This window comes from Aspergillus ochraceoroseus (genome assembly GCF_002846915.1).
Source record: "Aspergillus ochraceoroseus IBT 24754 chromosome Unknown P175scaffold_4, whole genome shotgun sequence".
Lineage (NCBI taxonomy): Eukaryota > Fungi > Ascomycota > Eurotiomycetes > Eurotiales > Aspergillaceae > Aspergillus > Aspergillus ochraceoroseus.
In genome coordinates this window covers 1,707,797-1,723,742 of record NW_024468479.1, presented here as the reverse complement: position 1 = coordinate 1,723,742, position 15,946 = coordinate 1,707,797, and the positions used below count along the sequence as shown (strand labels likewise).

Here is a 15,946-nt window from a genome sequence, read left to right as displayed (position 1 = left end):
CGATGGTGAGACCACCACAACACCACACAACCCCCAGCACACACGATCTGGAATCAAATCAAGGAGTAATGCAAGGAAATAAATGAGATTAAGAGTACAATAGATCAGACAAGATAAAGATGATTTTATTTAGTCACGAGGGCATGAGAAAGGAGTGTACGACGGGTAGAAACTAAGGGGAGAGAGACGAGAGGAAATGAATGAGAGAAAGCGAAAGTAAGAGAGAGAAAGGAAGCGAGAAAGAAGATAGCCGCCAGAAGAAATGACTCGTGAGAAGAAACGAAAAGGAATGTCAGCGAAACCTGCCCAGCACCGAAAGAATGGATCAACGTTGTAGCCTGGATGTGCCGAGAAGAACGATATCCACCTGGGAATAGCTGGATTAGAACAGAAAGAGAAAGAGCGTCAAAGGGAGGAAGAGATCCGCCTCGATACCACGGCGCAGGGAGGGGAGCAAGAGAGGGGGCAGCCGAGCTACTCCATATATTCATATCAGTAACAACCCAAAGAATTAATTATAGAAAGACACTTGAGCAGTAGCGAGAGAGAGAGAGAGAGAGAGAGAGACAGACCGAGAGAAATGCATAAATGCCGTACTCCGTATAGGCTCCTCCTCCTCCTCCTCCTCTTCCTCCTCCTGATGAATGGAGGCAGATCCAAGAAAGGCCCAGACAAGAGCCCACCTTGCATCCTTGGCATAGGCTGGGAAGGGACTAAAAGAGTGTCATTTTCACAGTTCGGGTGAATGTTGGTCGTCCAATGGATTAAAGGGGGGGCGTCGGGTGAAGTTCAAGGGAACCAGTCAGACGCAGAGACCGGTCGATAGGGCGGGACCCATTTTTGGAACGACAGGACCCTGGAGAGGGAGGAGAGATGGGCGCAATGGAGGTCGAATCAGACGGGGAGGAAGTTATGGAGAAGGGAGGGAAAAGGGTCAAGTGGATCAGAATTCTGAAGTCGGAGGACGACTCGTCATGACTTTTTGGAGACTAACGATGCAGTCCGCTTCTTGGCATCATTTCCCATTTTTAACTATTCATTCTATCATTCACGAAAAGATCCGGCGTCCCCCGACGCTGCCCGCGTTCCATGTTACGGACCCTCGAACCCCCAAGTTCCCCATACTCAACCCAGAAAATCCCACGCCTCCCCCTTCGCCATCGCGTTTGTATCGTCGTAGCGCTTCCCGCAGATGCGCAGGGAGTAACTGACCACGATGGGGATTCGGGGGAAGCTTAACCTCAGCCCTGCTGCTCGGCATCATGGTTGGAACTTGTTCATCCGACGGTCCCGTCCAGATCCGAGACATCATCACGCCAACTCCAAGATTCTGATTGTTATCGCCCTGGCTGCCCTGACTAGGACCAATATCCCGCGCTGCATCCTTAGCGAGCGCCGCCACCGCCGCCGCCTGGTCGTGTGCGTCGGCCCATTCCATCTGTACCGTTCGTGCCTTTTCGATAATCTCCCCAGCAAACACCTTAGTGAAGCCATTGATCGTGGTCACCACGCTTGCCGGAACCGACTGTGACAGGGCATGGTTCACGATCCGTCGCAACGTCTCCTTTCGGAGCTTTGCCCGTTTGAACAGATCATATCGTTCAGATTGTAGGGGGTTGAATGCATCCACCAGCAACCTACCCCCAGAAAAAAAAAAAAAATACAAGTTAGCCAAGAAAAACCACTTGTCTTGAAGAACACATCCCCCCCGAAAGCGTAAAAAAAAAAATATATACGTACGCTAGGTTCTTCTTCTCGGCTTCCGTATCCGTAGCCCCCCCCCCTTCCTCCCTCCCAAGTAACTCTCCCCCCTCATCATCAAACTCATCCTCATCCTCACCGTCCTCGCCTGCATTCCCACCAGCACCAGCACCAGCACCAGCACCAGTACCAGCACCACCCCCCCTCAAACTAGCCACATCTTCACTCTCCCTCTCCCTCTCCCTCTCCCTCTCCCTCTCCCTCTCCCGCTCGACCTTGCTCTTCCTTCCGCGCTTGCGAGACTTGCCCCCCCCAAACACCCCATCAATGCTAACGCCCCCTAAACTCCCCGTAAAGCTCCCCGTCACGCTGCCGGCATCACTGGCCGCGGAGAATCCCGCCGCACCGCCACTAGAACGGAGATCCGAGTCGATGGGGAACGAGGTCTGCCGGAGAGGATGATGCAGGCGCTGGCGTTTGGGGTTGGTTGCGACTGCTCCGAGAGATTGTAAGGGAGCCGAGGGGGAGGAGATGGAGGAGATGGAGGGTCGTTTGAGGGGGTTGGTTGGGGTAGCTGTAGCAGCTGTACCATGTGGTGGTGGTGGTGGTGAGGAGGAGGAGGAGGAAGAGGAGGACATTGTCTGCTTCTTTGGTTTCTCTGGGTGATTTTTGCGCTCGATTTCAGGTCGAGGATTCAATTTGGAGACGGTCGCATTTGTCCGCTGATGGGTACGGAAGCAAGTAAGGTGTAAGTAAGTAAGTAGGAGATGTGTCGCGATGAAAATAAAAGGTGTAAGTAAGTAAGTGGGAGATGTAAAGGAACCAAAATGTTCCGTCCCGATTGTAGGCAAAGTCAGTACAAGGCCTTCAGCGCCGCCAATTCATTCATTCATTCTACTCCGGACTTAGATTTAGATTGAGATAGGTAAAGAAGATGTAAATTATAATATCTCTTATTCTCGCTACAATTAAAGATCACTCACTCGACTTGCAACCTTCACAAACCAGCGCTAAATTCCAACGAAAAAAAACTGCTCCGAAGGAATCAACTAAATAAACAAGACTGACCGAAAACCACACGACCCCCAACGATAAAATAGAGATCAAAGCTGAGACTGCAAAACAATCAATTTAGGAACGATCCAATGATATGGACATCCTAAACGCACTCTTCACCGAGCCGAGGGGCCCCCCCCTTCCAATCGAGCCGTTCATAGTAACGGAACACAAGGTCATATCCATCCAGATCGTGCACGATCCGATCTACCCGTCGGTATCCCTCCACATGCTCCCCCTTAGGAACCCGCCGAGCTGCCTGTCGCTCGATGTATCGTGCCTCCTTGTTGCTGTCCCACTCGCCATTCATGCCGGGCTTGGCTTCAAAGACCGTCAACGTGAACCGGCCGGGTTGGAAGATGTTCACCACGTGTTGGATGATGCCGGCGGTCGTCTGGCCGTTCTGCGAGTGCGGCACGTTGGTCTCAAAGGACGCGTACGAGCAGTGCGGCTCGGGCGTGACGTGGACCGTAAAGTAGTGAGTGCCTCCCTCGGCGCCGCCGTTGGGGCTGGGAATCACGCCATTCGCAGAGAACCCACAAGGAGTGAACAGGTAGGCATCAATGCGCGACTCAGGGTACTTGTCCTTTGGGTACACTTCTGACAGACCGCAGGACTCGGACACAACCGTTCCCAACGCGTGGCCTTCGGTAGTGAGCTCCGCCGGTAGGATTCCGCTGCCCGAAGGCGACACGTCATCGAGGTCCGACGTGTTGCTGAACACATCTACATGATCCTCTTTATGCGCATCAAAGTTGCTGTAGCGCTTCTCAGCAACGCTGGTGGCATGCTCCAGGTAGAATTGCTTGGCATTCTCCTCGTCTAGGTCTGTCATCAACACCTCAAGGGTCTCATCCGAAGTCTCATCGTCCACGGCCCGCCGCAAAGCAGCACGCTCAGGGAGCTGGATGAACTTGGTCTCCGTGGTTCCCTCGTCATCCGACTCAGTGGGAGTTGCGGGAGGCGTAAGCAAGGTGTTGGGTTCGGTGAGGTACAAGTACCAGTGCTCGCCGTTCATCTTGCCAATCATGTAGGCGCTCCCGTTCAAGAAAAGCTTGTCCATAGAGCGAACTTCGTCTCTCCAGCTGCGGTGAGGGCCGCGCTGGCGATCAGGGAACAAGAAATTCTTGCGGCTGTAGAAAACACGGTAGGGAGCCGCTGCAACGGTAATGCCACGGGACGCAGGCGCTGTAGATTTGGGGAAACCGCCAAACAGAGCGGCAATCTCAAGAATGCGGGGCAAGCCCGAGAGCAGGGTCGTGGTGCCGCAAGTCTTGAGGATCAACTTGTGGGGCCACACAAACATGCTGGACTCGGACAAGAGATAGGCATCCACATCCTCAGACGAAACAATAGACAGCACCTGGCAGTTGACAATGTCCAGCATATCCTTCCAAATCTCCTCCGCCACGGCCTTCAAGCCCTTGGGGTTCGAGGGCCCGAGGTCGTCGGCCGACGGGGCAAACCAGACCTCCAGGAGCTTCTCGGGGCCTATGCCAATATTAGTACGGAACGATGTTGAAACGCCGCTGGATCATACCTTCAAAGGCATTGGTGGAGTCGAGATCATGGGTGGCCTCATGATTGATGGTCAGAGACGTCGCTGGGAACGAAGACGGCGACTGCGTATAATTCTTGGGGATTCCAATATAAACCATCTCCTCTGATTGTCCGTAGCGAAGTATAAATTATAGTGGTGCTTGAAACTGGCGCAGAAAACGGGCTCGATTTGAACTGTGGATCGTAGACAAGAAAGCCTTGAAGCACTATCTGCTACTCAGACGAACCAAAAGGGGGGGGGGGAGGGGGGGGGCAAATGTCCGCCTGAGAGAGAAGGCCCTTGAAGAGATCGAGGAGCAAGAGTGGCACTCAGCCGAAGAGGAGAATCTCAGTATAACCCGTCAGGGTGCTAGGGAGGACGGAAGGAGAGCGAGAGGAGGAAAACGCCTCGAGAAAAAGGAATTGTGGCTATCGGGGTGGCCTCGTGCTGAAGATACCGATACCGATCAAAGTACCGGGTCTAGCAGACGAGGATATCTGCTTAGAATAGGATACGGAGGGTAAAAAAAAGGGCACACAAGCGCAAAAACGGGGCGTCTTTAGGGATGTTATCTGGGCCTTGAGAAAGCGGAGGTTAGTCGCGTGCACTCGAACACTCAACAGACGAATATAACGCAAAACACACTCAAGAAAAGAGAACCACTCACTTCGCGGGCTTAGACAGGAATCGTAATAGGTCCTTTGAGCTCATGGAAGGCAAAATCAAGTCTGGCTTAAAACAGCACAATAGAAGACGCCACAGTCACTGACATCTGCGTTACGACAATTGCGAGATGACAGAGCGGCGGGAGTCGATATAAATGTAGGTAGGGAAAAGGGAAAGCAGAAGGGAGCAAGCAAGAAGAGGGGAAGAAAGAGTATAAAAAAAAAAAGAAAGAGACTAGAAAATCACGCAGACGTGGGGTTCACAGTGAAGCCTCTTTTTTTCCCCGTAGGAATTATTTTTCTTGTCTCTGTGGGACCCGAGAAAATTGAGGGCCAGGCGTGGGGCAAAAGCGTCTAGATTTGGGTGCTGGTTGGGCGACAGCGATAACAAGAACAGAACTGGGGGTGGAGGGGAATTAAGTGAATTGGGATTGAGGATGCAGATAACATAGACAGACTTAAGAGTCTCTAAAGAGTCAATTACAGACGAGAGAGAGAGAGAGGAAGAAAAGGAAGAAGAAGAAGAGAGAGGTATCGATGACGGGGAGAAGGCGGAAAACTACTCCAAAACAGCCGTAACCTATTCTGTATTGCGTATGGTCACGTATGGTAACCTGCATCGTGGTATTCGGGATACCAAGATAGGCAGGCGGTGTGCCCGTATGCAGGAACACTGACTTATATACTTCAGTGTTATAGAGTACGAGCAAGAATAGTATAGAAGGATCTGGATTTGTACCATATACAACTAAATTACGGAGTACTAGTAGTATCAAATTACTGTTTCACTGTGACTCATCTAGCAGTATTTTACCCTGACCGCTTGTCAGGCATCAAATCTTAATATTGAGGACGCTAAACACGCCCCCTCCTTTTCTTACATTGCTGGAAGAGTCCAAGATACCATTCATCATTTCATTAATTACCTATTATCTCTTCCTCACAGGAAAAAGAGAGAGAGAGAGAGAGAGAGAGAGAGAGAAGGTTAAGCTAAAAGGTAGAGAAACTAAGGCTCTAAAATCGCATGGGCCAATTGCACATCCCCCAAGTCTGATATCTTCCCCGCAAGAAACTCGCCCACCTTCGCACTCAAGCCTGCCTTCAAGTCGCCCGTCACCATACCGACATGTCCATTCGTAAGCACCGCCCGGCCCTCGCGCAAGGATGCAAGAACCCCTAGCAGCACCCCTAGGACCCTTTCGGCCTCGGGTCGTCGCGGACTGTCCTCCGCAACGCCCTCCTTCAGCAGATTCCCGTACGTCGGGAGATTGGGTATAATCAGGACGCGCACGGCCTCGGACCCTCCAACGGCTTGGAGACCGATAATCGCGCCGTAGTGAGCCCCAAACGGTTTCGACGGGTCGAGCAGTGTCTTGAGACAGGAGCGCGCGAGTCGCGGTTTGAGGGTGTGCGAGGAGTGGGAGTATTTGTTGGCGATCAGGCCGAGGAGAGACGCCGAAAAGTCACGGAGAGCGAACTGTTCGGACAGGTCGGCATTTCCACCGAGCTGTTTGCCGATCAGGCAGGTAAGAATGGGGGGCACCAGCGATGCGACCTGGGATGGTAGACGGTTAGTCTAGTCTAGACGAATATGAATCCCGACCCGGAAGAAACCGAAGAAGGATCTTACATAAGGGTCCATGTAAAGTGACTGGTTCTGCACCAGGGCTTCCGCCATGTGCATAACCTGGGTCAGAACAAAGATATCCTTCAAGCCATGGGTAACCTTCTCGGAGATGAACTGGACAAAATAAGGGACGAGTTGATGAAGCCCGGGGTCTTCGCGCAAGCTCGCATAGCCCGATGTGCGATACTTCTCACTAGACTCGTCCAGAAAGGCATTGCAGACCTTTTCGAAATAAAGCTGGAGCTCCTTGGACAGTACATGCTTGACGAGGGGCTTGACGGCCACGTTTCCGTTCCCACTCATAGCCGCGAGGGTCGAGTTCGCGTTGGGTCCTTTGGCCATTAATTCAAGATTTCGCGAGTCTGCGGCTGTTGGGTTCTGAGGGATTGATGGTTGTACGCCTTCAACGGCGAGCCAGTGTGCTATACAGATTATTAGTCTCCACCATACAGCCACCCCAACAGAAACCAAAAAGCGAAAGCATCCAAAACATAACAATAGAAAAAAAAAAAAGAAAAAGAAAAAATACCAGTAAAAGAAATCTCCCTAGGCACCCTAGGCAAAGGCGCATTAATCAACTTCTCAAAATCCACCTCTTCATCCTCGACGTAGAACAACGGCTGTCCCGGACCCAGCGACGCCTCCCCAAAGCGCAAGGGCCGCGTGGACTCATACCCATAGAGCGGCTCGACATCAAGCACGCGCAAGGCCTGCGCGATATCCTGTGTTGTGAGGAGGGTGCGTCGACTGTGGCGCATGAACTTGAGGGCTTCTTCGAGGACCTGGGCGATGCGGTATTCGACGTCGCGGGCGAGGTTCTCGGTGACGTCGTTGTTGAGGTTGACGATGCCGACGGATTCGGCGACGTCCCGGATATTATCTGGATTCCAGACGGACATTTTTATTTTTATTTTTATTTCGAAGGAGGAGGAGGGGGGGGGGGTGGATTAGGAGCAGCGTGCGGAGGAAGGAGAGGAGGAGGAGAGGACGCGAGGAGAAGACGAGAGTTGTGGAGTCGATGGGATCCCGAGTGTTGGAAGAGTGAGCAAAGATTATCAGTATCGGGAATAGAGAATCATTATAGAGTAGAATACATTCTAAATTGTAATAGCATAGGTTAGGTAGTTCCAGAGCTCATTCTTTAACCTGCGAGATACCAATTCGGGCTAACAATAACCCGTTCCACCACATATTTCCTGATGAATGGAAACTCACCACCACAACTTCTCTATCGCTTGACATTAAAGTAATGGAAAGACAAATGAACACTCATCTAATTAGTAAGAGTAGCATGATTAACTATAATTATAGACCGCTATCAGCGCAAGAGTCGAGAACAACTTCTAAGGTATCTAAGGTATCAGGAAAGAAAACAAATTAATCACACAAGTTTCCACCTCCGCCGCAACCTCCCCAGTTCATATCCATCGCTTCAAGCTGCAGCGGCAGCTACAGCTTCGGCCTCGGGAACAATCTCCTGCTCAAGGCTCACAGTCCGTGCCGAGCCCTCTAGGTCCGGACCGCTACCCCCGTACACCTTAGGAAACTTGTCCTTCAAGGTAGGAAACTCACGAGCCAGATTGGCGCCGTTGGAGATGGGATGGAACTTGCGCGTAGTGTTTGCGCTGACGAACAGCTTAATGGCGGCGAACATCCAGCCCATGATGGCAGGGACGTTGACGAAAAACTTCTCGCGCAGCAACTCGGGGTAGGCCGTGCTGAACACCTCGATGGTCTTCTTGGTAGCAGCGCGGATGTTGGGGTTCAGACGGAGAAAGCTGACGTTCAGGTAGTCATGGACCTGGATCATCCGATAGGGGTCTTCGCCATTGTAATCCATGACCTCCGTAGCCTGGTCCATCTTGAGTTCTCTGACAGCAAGTTCCATAAGAGCCACCCGCCATTTGACAAACCTGCGAGACATCAGTAAACACGCTAGCTAAAAACACCCTCGAAGAGGGGAAAAAAAAAAAAAAAAAAAAAAAAAAAAAAAAAAAAAGAAGAAGAAGAAGGCATACTCATCCATATCCCCAAAGGTCTGATCAATATTCTTCACAGCCCCATACAGATTCCAGGTCACAACCAAATCCCCGCTCCCCTCACGCGGATACGTAGTTAAATATCCCAGCCCACCGAATTTCGCCGCATCATAACTCGTCGAGTCTACCAGCGCCAGAGGATCCATCTGCTTCCGCCACTGCAACGCCTTGATCAGCTGCTCCTCAGCCAGCTTCACATTGCCGTCGTTCGCGCGGAGAAACTTCATCACCACATTCACAGTGGGTGCATCATTGAAGTCCTTCAGAGACACCCCCCACATTTCATCATGGCCAGTGCTGCTAAGAATATCAGGGAGCTTCTCGAAGAGCTGCTCCAGCGCGGGCGTTTTGGTAATGTATTCTGGCTTGGGCTCTTTTTCTTCCTCTGCGGCGGCTGTGGTGGCTTCAGGGGCGGGTTCAGCAGCAGCAGCAGCAGCAACAGCAACAGAAGCCTCAGGGAGGGATTCAGGAGCTGGCTCAGCCGGTTGCTCGGGGATAGTTTTGGTTGGTTCAGGAACGGATTCAGGAGCGGTTTGAGTTTCGGGTGGGTTGGGGACCTCCGTCGCGACTTCGGGTTCCTCAGGAGCTTCAGGAGCTTCAGGAGCTGCCGCTGCCGCTGGAGCAGGCTTGGCCTCAGCTTCAGATGCAGGTTCGGGCAGGGACTCGGTAGCTGGAGCAGTCTCAGTCTCCGGCTCGGGCTGGTCCTTTACCTGGGTTGCGGGAGCTGGGACGGTCTCCTGTGGCTTTTCCTGGTCGGCCATGGTGACTAAATTTATTCCGTTACTGAATAAATTTAGAGGGGGGAAAAGGGAGGGCTAAGAGATTTAACGATGAAACCGAGAGGAAAGATGGAGAGGGAAGAGAAGGAAGGAAGGAAAGAAAGAGAGAGAGAAAAAGAACCAGACAAACAAAAAACCACCAGTAGCTAATTACCTCCAGCTACTAAATACTCTCCGTAGTTACAGAGTACAACTAAACAGGAGTCGTGGCACGAGTCAGAAATTTAAAATTATTCTTCTGTCTAAACCACAGGTACGGAGTAACTAAGAATTATTGCACTCCGTACGCTAGTATAGTGCTATGGTCTAGAAGATGGCTGATGGATAACCTAGAGTCCTAGACTACGGAGTACAAACACCCTGCACAGTCTTGGAGTTCTCCTGACTGACATTAATTAATTAATTTTATCTTCTGCAGATCGATACGATCCAGTCAGCTTCCTTGCGTACTCTGTATAAAACACAAATCTGCTCATCCAATACTCCGTGAGAGCAGAAATGGGGAAACGTAGTAGCGTAGGTAGATTGCTCATTCCATCCGTTTAGTAGACATGCAGGCATCGACCAGAAGGTCGTCTTCTATCATCACAAATAACCATCCAAAACAATCCAGACCAGAAGCAAAAGATCTTTAACTCAAGCAATTAAGTAGTACGAAATCAGAGGCTCCTCGTCCTGCCTCGTCGTTTCACGTCTCAACCAGCAAATAACAAGACATCCGAACAAACGCGCTGGGGAATATACATCGAATCGTAAAAGCAACCATGCCAACCGTCGCAGCTGTTCTGCTTACATGGTCCCGTTCAAAAAACGTTCGGGAATCTGAGGCATCGGAGGTGAAACACCAGAGGTGGGTTCTTCTTCTTCTTCTTCTTCGTCAGCGTCTACTTCATCTTCCTCCATTTCATCAACCTCAGGATGTCTGGTTCAAGTCAGTAAGTATCCACCCACTCGTCCAGTTAAAGGGGGGAGAAGGGGGACAAAATAAAAAGAAAAAAAAAAGGGGGAGGGGGGAAACGGGGGGAACCAAAGATAAACATACGCTAGGAGCTCCTTAATATTCCGCATCTCATAATGTCTCCGCCTTTGCTGCTCAAATTGCCGATGCTTTTCCTTCGTCTCAGCAGTTGTCATCAGCCCATCCTTGCTTACCTCCCCATCGTCCCCGTTCACTTGGTCTGTTCCCACAACGACATGCTTATCGCTGCGATGCGACTCATTGCTCAAGCTGCGCGCACGGGTGATTCGATCACTCCCATCGCCCGCAATCGCATGCGCGACTCCCCCCCCAATCACCTCCTCCTCCGGCTCCCCCAGCTCCAGCTCCGGAATATCATCTTCCATGACTCGCTTATGAGCCGCAGCCGCAATTTCGGGTTTATCGCGATCTAGTTCGTCAACAACCAAGCCCTGCGCATCGATCAGACTCTCCTGCGCCTCCGCGAGCCGCATTTCTTCCTCGTCCTCGGTCGGATCGTAGTGTGGCGCATAGGGGGTCTTGGGCTCGTCGATTTTCATCTTTGCCGTGCGTTCCTGCTCAGTTAGGTACAGGTTTGCTTCATCCCATTTTAAGCGCGGGGAGTTCTCATCATGTTGCCCGTGGGAACTGGCGAGGGAGGTCCGACGAGAGGACGAGGAGTGGCGACGCCCGGCATTTTGAAGAGTGTTGTGGAGAGTGAGTTCTTTAGTGTCAACGGTAGTTGGAACGAAGGGCGGGGAGTGCTCATCGTAAGTGCCTTGAAGGTGGTGATGGGAGCTGGAGTTTTTGAGAATGCCTACAGCCACAGGTTAGTCAAAGGTGGCATGGTAGGGTAGGTGTTATAAGCTCACCCTTCGGCCGCTTATGAATATCTTCTACGTGCAACGACATTTTTGTCCCACAGTTGTCAGTGACGTTGAAGTGAGAGCTGCAAAAAAAAAAAAAAAAAAAAAGCCTCCAGTATTTAATCCTTTCCGAAGAACCCGATCCAATACCCACGACGACAAGGCCTACCTCAGCCGGTCCAAGATTCGAGTCAGCTGAGATTATGTCTCAGTCTCCTGATAGCAGGAACCCGAGGGCGATGGTGGGTATGTGTGTGGCACGGTACGTACAACAGATACGGTTTAGCAGGAGATCATCCGATCGCACAGAGCAGGATACCGTGTCAGGCCCAAAGCGGAAAAACAACCAAAGATTCTTCGCTAAGTTGCTATATGTTGTGACTGGTAAAGAGAGAGATGGAGGGGAAGAAAGAGAGAAAAGAGGCAGGCAGAGTTGCCAAGACCACATGGTTTGGCTTTGCGGTGATCTGGCACGTGGGGCAGTCGTTTCCGATGACGTCTTTTTCTGTCTACCTAGCATCTATGCATTCATACCCAGAGCATCAACTCTAGAACGAGTACTATATATAAAGATAGATATATTCAAAAGTCCAACCCTCTCCAAAAGTCCCGCAGATTGCCACCCCAGATGCGAAAGTGCCAAAGCCTGTATAGGGGAATATATCGTAAACAACCCTTACTCCCACAGAGACTGCCAGGTACCAAAGTACAGCTACAAGTCAAGATCAAGGTTAACACAGGATATAATCTCATCCAATCCTGTTTGGATGAGGTACGACAAATGTAGGAAAAGCAGACAAGACGAAGGAAAGTAGCACATCTGCTCCGGAATTAGTCGTGTCAGATAATAAAGCCGCAATACAACTGCTTCAAAATGGTATCAAGCGTAGAAGCCAAAAAAAAAAAAAAGGAAAGAATCCAAGAAAGAAAGTGCAAGTGTGAAAAAAAAAAAAAAAGGTAGTAAGATAGAATCAAATAAAAGGAAAAAAAAAGAGAGTAAGTAATAAAGATAAAACTTAGGCAATCGACTCAAACTCATCGCGCTCACGAAGCCTGTTCCGCGCGAGCTCGTCCCCCCCATTAGCCGATAGCTGCATCCAGTGCAGCGCCAGGCACATTGTATGGGGATCCGACCTTGAGTCTTTATCTCGACGGTACATCATCTCCGCTTTGAAGGTGTCCCTCAACAGCGTGAGAGGTAGGGTGACCCGGTGAACGAGTTCTGGATGGGTGAGATAAAGGATGGCTAGTTCTCGTTGAGCAACGGGGTGCCCTTCCTTCGCAGTGATGATCCACATGTTGGCTGCATCTTTCATGGGGTCAACCATGCGAGGATGCGTGTCATGTCCATGTGGAGGATGACGTCGGCTGAGCTCTTGAGAGACAATATCATCCGCGATTTCAACCATGCTGTTACAGACCTCGTCCTTCAAGCTCAGGGCTGCCAACCCAAACTGCAGGAAAGCAGTGCCACTATCTGTTTTGTTCAGGGTATCACCCGGAACAAAGGACGATATGAACTGCAAGTCGCGGAAGAGGGTCTTTGGCTTGACCTCAAGGATAATATCCCGCAGAGCATCCACGATCTGCTTATCCGTGGGAACGGCATAGTCAGACGGCCGGGAGTCAAAAATTACCGACTCGGCGGCAGGGGAGGTTGGTGTATGGAGAGGATCCTTTTCAGGTCGGCGACGCGCCTCGGATTCGGAGAAGCTGTTTCGTGTATCACGCTTTCCTTGAATACCGGACGTGCGTTTTCGCTGACATGTAGTATTTGAAATCGTAGGAGGCCAAGAATCGTCATCATTGGCAGTATTGAGCGAGGCAATTACTAGGCTGCGAAGGTCTCGCAGAGCCTCCAACTTGATAAATGGATTCCCATGGCGGGAGAACACGTCGACCAAGCGACGGAAGACCGTGCCATAGGAAAAGGGTGCTGAGCTATCGACTCCAGTAGAAGCATCGTCTGCAGGTGTGGAGTTACCCGACACTCCTCGATCAGAAGGACCAAGGGACTTGCTTCTTCGGTTGCTAGAAGAAGGCACACGATGGATCGATTGGCGGACGAATCGCTCATCGTACTCAGTGTAGAAACGCTGAATGCGGGAGCGCTTCCTCATCTGCGCCTGGATTCTCTTCTGGTCCAGCACGTTACCAAACCAGGCGTCAGTTTCGGTACCACAGCTCCAGACTGGCGAGCCTAGATCGCTCAGGAGTAAACTAGTTAACGTCCGCCGCAAGTCATCCAAAAACGCTGTTTTGCCATGCGTTCTGGGATCATTCCGTCGGGGCTGCTGGACACCGGGGTCACTGAGCATCGATGGGGGTCGGGAATAAAGACTAGAGGCGCTTGGCGCGTAATGAGTAGGCGGAGGTGGAGCTGACCAGAAAGTACTGTACGAGTCTCCGGTGGTGGTTGAGGCTGCCCTCCCACCAAGGACAGACGATGCATCCGTGGCCGGCGTGGGTACCTTGAACTTCTCAGATACGAGGCTCTGGTAAGACGGTTTGCGATTGAGCTGAGGTGAATCTTGCGAACCCTTTGAGGGTTCCAACGGGCGTATGACAGAGCTGGTGAAGGATGAGATAGAGTGGGTATCATCGTTGGCAAGGCCAAACGACCGCAAGCTTGAGGAAAGGCTAAGGAAGCTGCGGTTGCTCGAGCCTTCGTATTTGGCGCGTTCTTTGTGAAACAGTTCACTTGCCCAAAGTACGGGGGTCTCTGCCATAGTTTCCCCGACCAGGCGGTTGATGCTATTGCTGACCTCATAACAGAAACGATGAATACGTTCTTCACCTTTGCAAAAATTATCAATACTATTATGGGCAAGCCACTTCCGGATCAAATCGACCTGTTCATCTGAAAGTTTAGTAGGCCCGCCTTGACTGCTGGGAGCCTTCATCACATTCATGACTTGCAACTCTGGCTTCTGCAGAAGGCCGCCTCCGAACCTGTTGGCGCCGCGAGTTCGGCCTTCACCTTGCGTATACTTGGAAAGGCCAGGAGGGTAGGTCATGGTTTTGAGGGCGAGTGCAACGTTCTTAGCATCCTCGTACCTCCTAGAATTCTTAACATCAGTCATGTACCACATCTTGTTCCGGAGCTTGGCCATGGTCTTCATCATTTCCTTGACGGTCCGCTGGAGGCGCTGCATATGGCGATCGAGAGCAACAAAATCGGCCTCGCAGCGTTCGATAACAGAGCAGGATGTGTGCAGCGAGCGAACACAGGCGGAGTACATGGGCCCCAAGATCCACGAGTCATCCATGTGCCGAGAGGGGGAGTTGGCAATGCTACGGCGAAGTTGCCGGGCAGCATTCCACCAGTAATGGGCGCCAATGAAGTCCGACTCATGGTGACAGTGCGCCATGGCACGGTTGAAACGTTCCCTGAGTGACAGCGTGTCGGCTTGCTGAAAGCCATACTCCACGCGATCACCGGCAGGGTTCTCCTGGATGAGTTTCACAATGGCAGTTTGGAGAGCCTCCAAGTTGTCCTCCATTCCGAATGTGGAAGAGTGGACCTCCTCCGCGGCCATATTTTCCGGGCAGCTAGACTGGTTGTCTGAGAATAGGCCCCAGACCAGACGCATTCCATTCGGCGAAACCGAAAAGACCGTCCATTCCTCGGCGGAGGGGGCTTCCAGATGAGCGTCTGGCTCGCCCAAGTCTGACAACTCGAAGCGGATCCTGTCTGCGTTGCGACTCACCGAGTTCTCCGGTAGTGAGAAGAAATTGATATCCGTTGGGAGAGGACCGGCCATCTGAGGAGCTGGCCTGGAGGAATGAGACATAGAAGGGCGGTAAAACCCTGGTTCGAAGGTGGAAACATGCTTTTCTGCGTGTGAGCCAAGGGGCGAGAGAGAAATACCCAAAGATGGTGACTGAGAGCTATACGCCGGGGAAGGCGCCCTAGGGAAAAGCGCATTCAACAGGGTAAGAATATCAGTCGCAGAAAGCATCAAAAAGACCGCGGGGGAGTCGGATCCAGTGGGAAGAATGGCGCGTGGTGTACTTTGCTTGAGCGTGTCCGTGTTAACCAAATCATTTCTGAATCGGTAAAGCATGTTTTCCACATGTTGTCGGACCCTCGGGCGGGCCATGGGATAATGATGCCTAGCCGATGCAGTTAGCATACAGACAAGAGGTTGAAACACGGCAGACCACACACACGTACATGGAACGCAGAACCGCCAGAGCCTGTGAATACGCCTGAAAGCCAACCTGTCCGAGTAGCTTGTCTCTAGCATCCTTCCTGATATGAAAATCAAGCAAAAGACCATGGACCTGTTGTGATGCATGTTATTATTATCCCCTTGTCACTTAGGGTAGATCAAGCAAAATTACCTCAGGATAGGTTAAAGCTCCGTACAGAAATTTGGAGAAAAACCATTGGACAAAGAGAAAATCCAAAAAGCGATCCCGGCATTCCTGACGGTCAAGTTTCTGCAAAATGGCCTTGCTCAACTGGACCACTGTCTGGGGTAGGCCTCCATCGGGATCATCCAGAAGCTGGAACAGAGCCTCCACAGTAGAAGCAAAGAATTCCTCGGCAGCATCGGTCCTTAACGGGTCGGGGGGTTCCATATCAAAGTTCAAACCGGGAGGGGCCTCTACATGTTCCAGAAGGAATGCGCCAGTTTGCAGGATATCCATGAGATAGAGCTCGAATTTGGGCTTTGCCTTCCAATCACTGCCTGTTGCCCATAATGTCA

General features: G+C 51.3%; 8 protein-coding genes across 8 annotated transcripts; all 8 read right to left on the bottom strand.

Annotated features, from left to right (window-relative positions):
* Positions 1–40: 40 nt before the first annotated feature.
* On the bottom strand, positions 41–770 carry P175DRAFT_0243017 (uncharacterized protein). The gene has a single exon (XM_040892675.1). The coding sequence runs from the start codon at positions 489–491 to the stop codon at positions 126–128; it is 366 nt and encodes a 121-aa protein (XP_040752423.1). The 5' UTR covers positions 492–770; the 3' UTR covers positions 41–125.
* A 278-nt stretch (positions 771–1,048) lies between these two features.
* Positions 1,049–2,339, bottom strand: P175DRAFT_0493336 (transcription initiation factor TFIID subunit 11 family protein; the record flags this gene model as incomplete). Its single annotated transcript, XM_040895955.1, has 2 exons — positions 1,049–1,637; positions 1,741–2,339. 2 exons carry the CDS (start codon positions 2,337–2,339, stop codon positions 1,049–1,051), a joined length of 1,188 nt encoding a protein of 395 aa, XP_040752422.1.
* Positions 2,340–2,628: 289 nt separating this feature from the next.
* P175DRAFT_0479629 (adenosylmethionine decarboxylase SPE2) lies at positions 2,629–4,578 on the bottom strand. Its single transcript, XM_040895400.1, has 2 exons — positions 4,298–4,578; positions 2,629–4,248 (listed from the first exon to the last, which is right to left on the bottom strand). Exons 1-2 carry the CDS (start codon positions 4,413–4,415, stop codon positions 2,861–2,863), a joined length of 1,506 nt encoding a protein of 501 aa, XP_040752421.1. The 5' UTR covers positions 4,416–4,578; the 3' UTR covers positions 2,629–2,860.
* Positions 4,579–5,812: 1,234 nt separating this feature from the next.
* Positions 5,813–7,625, bottom strand: P175DRAFT_0516623 (TATA-binding protein-associated factor TAF6). The gene is made up of 3 exons (XM_040898919.1): positions 7,119–7,625; positions 6,593–7,011; positions 5,813–6,517 (listed from the first exon to the last, which is right to left on the bottom strand). The coding sequence occupies exons 1-3, from the start codon at positions 7,486–7,488 to the stop codon at positions 5,969–5,971; spliced, it is 1,338 nt and encodes a 445-aa protein (XP_040752420.1). The 5' UTR covers positions 7,489–7,625; the 3' UTR covers positions 5,813–5,968.
* Positions 7,626–7,901: 276 nt separating this feature from the next.
* On the bottom strand, positions 7,902–9,618 carry sfh5 (CRAL/TRIO domain protein). Its single transcript, XM_040900793.1, has 2 exons — positions 8,608–9,618; positions 7,902–8,502 (listed from the first exon to the last, which is right to left on the bottom strand). The coding sequence occupies exons 1-2, from the start codon at positions 9,387–9,389 to the stop codon at positions 8,022–8,024; spliced, it is 1,263 nt and encodes a 420-aa protein (XP_040752419.1). The 5' UTR covers positions 9,390–9,618; the 3' UTR covers positions 7,902–8,021.
* Positions 9,619–9,777: 159 nt separating this feature from the next.
* On the bottom strand, positions 9,778–11,339 carry P175DRAFT_0501657 (PP1-complex regulatory subunit GLC8). Its single transcript, XM_040897219.1, has 3 exons — positions 11,238–11,339; positions 10,450–11,182; positions 9,778–10,329 (listed from the first exon to the last, which is right to left on the bottom strand). The coding sequence occupies exons 1-3, from the start codon at positions 11,275–11,277 to the stop codon at positions 10,197–10,199; spliced, it is 906 nt and encodes a 301-aa protein (XP_040752418.1). The 5' UTR covers positions 11,278–11,339; the 3' UTR covers positions 9,778–10,196.
* Positions 11,340–11,341: 2 nt separating this feature from the next.
* On the bottom strand, positions 11,342–12,140 carry P175DRAFT_0501655 (uncharacterized protein). The gene has a single exon (XM_040897218.1). It carries the CDS (start codon positions 11,677–11,679, stop codon positions 11,440–11,442), a length of 240 nt encoding a protein of 79 aa, XP_040752417.1. The 5' UTR covers positions 11,680–12,140; the 3' UTR covers positions 11,342–11,439.
* A 14-nt stretch (positions 12,141–12,154) lies between these two features.
* P175DRAFT_0501654 (uncharacterized protein) lies at positions 12,155–15,759 on the bottom strand. Its single transcript, XM_040897217.1, has 3 exons — positions 15,579–15,759; positions 15,409–15,518; positions 12,155–15,347 (listed from the first exon to the last, which is right to left on the bottom strand). Exon 3 carries the CDS (start codon positions 15,332–15,334, stop codon positions 12,248–12,250), a length of 3,087 nt encoding a protein of 1,028 aa, XP_040752416.1. The 5' UTR covers positions 15,335–15,347; positions 15,409–15,518; positions 15,579–15,759; the 3' UTR covers positions 12,155–12,247.
* Between the last annotated feature and the right edge of the window lie 187 nt (positions 15,760–15,946).